The sequence below is a fragment of the Rattus rattus genome, chromosome 3 (assembly GCF_011064425.1).
Source record: "Rattus rattus isolate New Zealand chromosome 3, Rrattus_CSIRO_v1, whole genome shotgun sequence".
NCBI classification, from domain to species: Eukaryota; Metazoa; Chordata; class Mammalia; order Rodentia; family Muridae; genus Rattus; species Rattus rattus.
The window spans coordinates 1,714,500-1,721,302 of NC_046156.1; the positions used below are offsets into that span (position 1 = coordinate 1,714,500).

At 35.5% G+C, this 6,803-nt stretch overlaps 1 protein-coding gene across 1 annotated transcript; it reads right to left on the minus strand.

Moving 5' to 3' along the window:
- Positions 1-349: 349 nt before the first annotated feature.
- Positions 350-580, minus strand: LOC116895272 (small proline-rich protein 2I). The gene has a single exon (XM_032896590.1). The coding sequence runs from the start codon at positions 578-580 to the stop codon at positions 350-352; it is 231 nt and encodes a 76-aa protein (XP_032752481.1).
- Positions 581-6,803: the final 6,223 nt, after the last annotated feature.

Here is a 6,803-nt window from a genome sequence, read left to right on the forward strand (position 1 = left end):
AGTAGATTTTGCTTTATTCAGGAAATGGAATCACAATTGCAGCATAACAATTAAGGTGACTGGCATCTTGAAAATCATCTTATGAGTGCACAGGATAGATAAAAGCTACACTTTCCACAGAGCATCTGAGACACTGAATCACTGAGGAGAGATCATTGTCAGCAGTCTCTTGAAACCAAAAGATGGAAAACTTCTTCTAAAAGGTCATCAAAGGCACATGGTGAGGGAAATGTGTAGAAGATTCTTCTACATCCAGGAAAGGCTTTGGAGGGAAGAGGAAAGTGTGCCTTTGCAAGTACATGAGACAGATTCTCTTCTCTTCCCCTTGTCCTCACGACAGCTGAAGTCCTCACTTGCTCTTGGGTGGGCACTTCTGCTGGCAGGGGGGAGGAGTTTGCACCGGAGGGCATTTCTGCTGGTATGAGGGAGGGGGACATGGCACAGGACAAGGCTCAGGGCACTTTGGTGGAGGACAAGGCTCTGGACACTTTGGAGGAGGACAAGGCTCTGGGCACTTTTGTGGTGGGCACACAGGAGGAGGCTGGCAAGGCTGTTTGCACTGCTGCTGTTGGTAAGACATTCTGCTGTAGTTTCAGGATCTGAAAGAGATTACATGAGGGTTTTCAGGGATGATCAATTCAGAGAAGAGAGATGGAGCTATGGAGTATCAACTCAATTTGTTTCTCTGAACATCAACATAATTTCCTAATTCCTATTATTTTAGGGCTTGCTGGCTTTTCACTTTCCTGTCAGCACTCGTTTGCAGCAGCCTTGGAAAATGATCCTGTGTTTCAGTCCTTTTCTCAAGAGAAAGTACTTCGTTCCAATGAAGCAAGTAATGATATTTACACAAGAAAACCCCTTCAACACAGGCTGTCCCAAGTGCTGGTGCCCTGGGAATTAACAACACCAGCTCTGTCCTCTTCATTACATGTATCATGCCAGCTGGTTGTCTGAGGCAGAAGAGTAAAGGAAAGCTAGGAAAGACTCAGGTCCTAATACATAGTTAAGTGTATAACCCTTCAAAGTACACCAAAAGTTACACATGAAAGAGAAATATCCTGTGTTCTTCAGGTATTATATGGAAAGAAAAGCCACTTATCACTATTATTGTAACCACTGTGAATTTTCTGAATGCTAGTTAGATCCCATTCATCCCATGACCAAACTGAACTCAAGACACTTACTCTGTCAAAATTGACTATCGCACATAGAACGAATGAAATAGCAGACCAACTTAAAAAGAGACACTCACCAGTTCTCCAAAGTAGTCTAGGATGTGAATATCAGGAGTCTGCAATCATACACAGTCAAGTGCCAATTTATACAACTGGCTGGTTATCCCAGTGGAGGCAGAGATGACTGAGAGTGGGCAGGTCCCAAAATTTCCAAACCAAAATGCAAATCCATGCATGACTGTCATGAATGGGACTCTACAAAATGGGAAAAGTCCTGTTCCCGGACATCATCATTGTTGAGAGCTGTGACTCAGTGAGTACTTCCTTGTTTTAAGTTTCAGTAAGATCTAACTGGTTGCCCAAGTTCTCTTTTGTGATTGAAGCAAATATTTCAATTCTCTTATATCTGAACTTATGTATTTTATTTGTTTTGCTTAAGCATATTAAAATCTGTTGTGCCTTGGCCTATTTTTATTTCAGGTTTCTAGACTGCGTATGCAGTGAGAAAAAAAAAGAATCAATGACTTTAGCTGTGGTTTCACCTTATTCTTTGATAATCCTGTGCCTTGAGTTAGTTCTTGTGTCCTTCCTGACAATGTTGATTTTTGTGAATATTTGAAAATAGATTATTTCATTAGGAAAGTTGTAACCTCATGTCTTTTCCTGACATTCTTCAAGACTGCATGTTAAATGATGTTTGTGGTATGTATTAGAACTCAACTCTAATGCTAACCACAATATTTTTCATCATAACAGTACCAAAACTAAAATTTCACCTGTCCTGAATATGTTCTTTCTTAGGTGGTTACTCACAGAAAGACAAACACACATCTAACACAGAGAGGGGTGTGACAAGAGCAGACCTTGGCGAACTAACACAGAAACACGCACACAGAATAACCACCAGTCTTACAGTTCAACCTCCCATGTAAGTGCATTATCATTTTTCTAATTTTCTAAGGCTTTAATTATGTTTATATTAAAAGTGACAAAATGAATTAAAAGCTTATAGTTTTGTAATTTTTAATTTATTTATTAGATACTATTAGAAAATATCTTTTTTGATTATATACAATTTTGAATCAATGACAGCTAAATATATACAGTTTTAAAGACATTTTTGAAAATGTCTGAATTTTTATTCAACACAATCAAATTTTTCAAACTGTAATTAAATATATTTCAACATGATAAATATTTTATTTTCTAGTATGTTGCTAAAATAATAGGAAATATGGACAATAATTTCCTTCTGGCTTCTAGTTTATCTCCTGAATACAGTCCATGTCCAAGTGTTTATATAGAAGATCTAGGTAAAAAAATATAATAAAAATGCGTATCACATAGCAGTGTATGAGAATGTAAAAGAAATAGTCTAATCTGTAATAACTATGGACAAACTAAGGCATGTTACCTGAAGTAATTCAGGAAGAAGAATATAAAAACTATGCGAATTCACTCATATTCCAGCTCTAAGAACTTGATCTCCCAGAGGTTTACAGGATGGTGTGGGTTTCTATGAGAAAAGTGTAGGTAAGTGAAGGACGTGGAAAGTTTTCTGAAAGAGATCTAAGCTACAATCAATGCAAACATAAGTTCAGTAAAGTTTTTGTATTGTCAAATCTCTACACTACATGATTGTGTTTCCACCATAATCGATGGTAAACATTGTAAGTGTGGGAATATTCTTACCTTGGTTGGAACTGTCAGCAATATTTTCATGAATCATAGTACACCTCATTATTTGCAGTATGATGAAATGACTTTAAAAATGGAAAGGAAATATCCAATTATAAGGTTTCCAATGTATTTTGATATTTTTAAAGACTATCAACACAATGATATACCCTGATAGAAGTGAATGTGTGAAAAAAATGGGTATTCCAAAAAATGGATTAATTAGGCTTCCGTGAATTAGTAACCAAGGCCTACAACAGAAACTTTAAAGCCAAGCATAGAAGAACTAAAAATTACTGCTTCATGTAAAAAAAAATAATCTACTGAGAAGGTAGAGCTTTATATATACATGCTGAATATTTGTTTACAAATTTTTATTAAGTAATCACGGATAGGCATGAAGAGAGAAATTCATCGTGGAAAAGACATAAGTCTTTTGTACATACCACTTTCATCCATAGATAATCATCTATAAGGACACACAAAAATGCTATAGCAAAAATATCCTTCAGACTTAAAATATGAAATATATCTCATTAACATAAAAACCTACAGGATGAGCTATACAATGGGTGTAAAATGCATATTCTTATCAGGATATAATTTCTCTGTGATATATCATAGTTAATTACAGAAAATAAAATAAAATACCAAAATTACCAAATATAAATAAATTAGCAAAAATAAAATTAGTACTTTCCTGTGTTTTATCAAGTGGAAAGAAGTAGAAACAAACAGGAAGAGCAAGATTTAAAATTGTACAAATCCAGAGATATTGAACAATTTTCTTTGATTATTAGAAACTCAAAGTTTTGTGTAAAACTTTAACTTTCTAGAATTGAATGTTTAAGAACACAGGATATATACCAAGGGCAGTATATTTATAAATATATAAATTAAAACAGAAATTTTGTTTTTATATAATCATAAAAATATGTCTATATTATACATGATTTTTTCTATAATAGGAGTTGAAACTATTTCTCTCTTCATGAAGCTAATATAATGTTGATGCCACAGATTCCTATAATTCAGGTACTGAAATGGTGTGAAAATCTTGATCAATTATAGAAATTAATTCTAGAAATATATGATTGGGTAGAAGATCATGAAGAAGGCTTTTCTTCTTAATTTAACAAAAATTGGCATTTTCACTTTATACCCTGCTCACTGCCTCCCTCTTGCTCACTCCTTCACAAAATCCGTACCCTTCCCTTCTTGCCTTTTCCTCTGGTTAGGATGGGCTCTCCTGGTTATCCTCACCCACCATGGAACTTCAAATCTCTGTGAGGCTAGGTATATCTTTTCCCATTGAGGACAGAAAAGGCATCCTAGGTACAAGAACAAATTCTACCTATAGACAACAGATTTTGGATTATGGGTTATAAAAAATTTTAAATATAAATGCCTGTCAAAGACAGTTTCAACAGATCAGGTAAACTTAAGGAAGGTATGGTATAGGCAATTATTCGCTCTGCAGACTTTTTCTGAAGGAGTAAACTTTAATTATTTGTTTCCCAGAGAAAAACTCTCTGGGGAAAGAGAAAAGGGCAAGGGAACACACACACACACACACACACACACACACACACACACACACACACCAAACACTATGTGTGAAGCAAGGTTCCACAAGCTCCAAACATTTTCTATCTTCTCCAGTAGATTATGTATCCCAGTCAAATCTTTCAAGCAATTTAACAATGACAATGAGATTATATTCTATCTTCATTTATGTGAGTAATTACCATGAATAACAAACACTATTTTCTATATTAGTGTTGCATGATTAAACAATTTATGTAATACAAGTAAGAAAAAATATGTCCAAGAATACACTTAAAATCATACCCAAGCAATTTATTATAAATTAAAAAATGTAAGCTAGGGGGGTTGGGGATTTAGCTCAGTGGTAGAGCGCTTGCCTAGCAAGCGCAAGGCCCTGGGTTCAGTCCTCAGCTCCGACAAAAAAAAAAAAAAAATGTAAGCTACCAATATATTTACTGACAGAGAGTCTCTCTTACTGGCAGTCTGAAGTTTACCGTTACAAAGAAGGAAACAATCACCTTACTATTTATCTTAAAATGCAATCATAAAAATCCTTAAGAGTCACAAATCTAAACTTTTATGTAAATCTTCAAATAGCACAAACAACTCACAAACAGCTTTTAATTAAATAGTATCAGAAAGCTGAGAGCAAAAAGTGTACAGGAAATTATTTATCACCTTGGTCACCAGCCCAGACCTAGCAAAAATTCACACCAACTCACAGTTTTTGGGCTGCAATTGTTCTTGTTCCATGACATGAAAACTCCTTCTTCAATTATCATGAGTGTAACTTTCTGAACTTTAAATGTTTCTCCAAGATTTTCTAAGTAAAAGTCACTAAGAAAAACATCTTACCCTAATTTTACTAACAATTTACATCTCGAAATTATTTCTAAAGGTGGTAGTTAAATCATAAATCTTGTTCAGCAGCAATGCTTGAAAAATATCCATCACTAATATTGTGTTAGTCACACTGCCCATTGAGGGGCTGGAAACCCCCTAAAATTTTCATATAACTCATAGATTAGGAGGGTGATAATGGCCTTGAGAGCAACAAACAGTGAAAATCTCTACAACAGCATGAAGTCCTCAGGACAATTAGTTCTCAGGTCTCTGCCTCTCCTAGGCATGCCATTGATGTTGTATAATGAGTGGGCAGTGTTTTGGTGTTTTTTATGCATGCACCCCAAAACATCTACAACAACCAATGATGGATTAATATCTAAATGGCACAGATAACAACAAGTAAAGAAAGCAAAAGGAGAGGAGGGGGAAATATTGAAAAAATTACAGTTCTGACAGACAGAAAGAAAAAGGAAGAAAGGAGGGACCAAAAAGAAAAGAAAGAAACAAAGTAATGCAGAAAAGAGAGACAGAAGGAAGGATGGGAAGAAAGAAAGAAAGGAAGGAAGGAAGGAAGAAGGAAGGAAGGAAGGAAGGAAGAAAAAGTGGCGAGAGTGATGGTTCAACAGTTAAGAGTATTTAACTCCTCTCAAAGGACCAAAGTCTCTTTCCAACATGCACATCTAACAGATCACAAATTCCCTGTAACTGCAGCCCCACAGAACCTGGCATTCTCTTCTGGCATCCTATGCATTGTATTCATATGCCTAGACCCAGGCACAGAAACATACAGGTCCACATAATTAATGGAATGAAGAGGAGGTGACTCCTGTAGGGAAAGTGATAGAGAGGTCAATACAGAAACAGTGGAGAGACAAGGTACAAATAACATTAAAATTGTTTGATAAAACCTCAAGAAATCATATTAATTTATATTTGTATAAAATTTACTAAATTTAATTTATCACACACTAGGAACACAGGTACTTACTTGATTCCAGATGTATTTGCATTACTTCCCTGCAGTTCTCCTTTTATGGTTTCAGAAAATACTCTATATTCTGCTAAGTGGGGGAAGCAATTCAATACTTCCACACACATGTACAACCCAGAAACCTTAAAAATCAGAAGTATGGCAATATATGCAAAAAGATATCATAACTGTCATTAACATGTTGGGACAACCCAAAACTGTCATCACTGCTTACCGCTGAGAATACTGTGGTGCCTGTGTGACTTTGCTTTCAGCCTGGCTTCCTGGGTATCTGTATCACAAGTCAAAACCTCAAGAGCTGATGAAAATATACAGGAAATGCACAGAGATATAGAGACAGACACATTGGAAAACACAGAAATCTCATTTTACAAGGTAAAATAAATGCAATGTATAAGCACGGTATGTAAGCAAAAACCTATATGTTAGGTTAACAGAAGAAAAATTCCCAAAATTCCATTGAATTTCCTTTGTGCTGGATATCTCCTGCTGACCATTCATCCTGGACTTGAATAGTTTGTATACCTATTAATATGCTGGGAGAAAATACACTATTTGCAAAT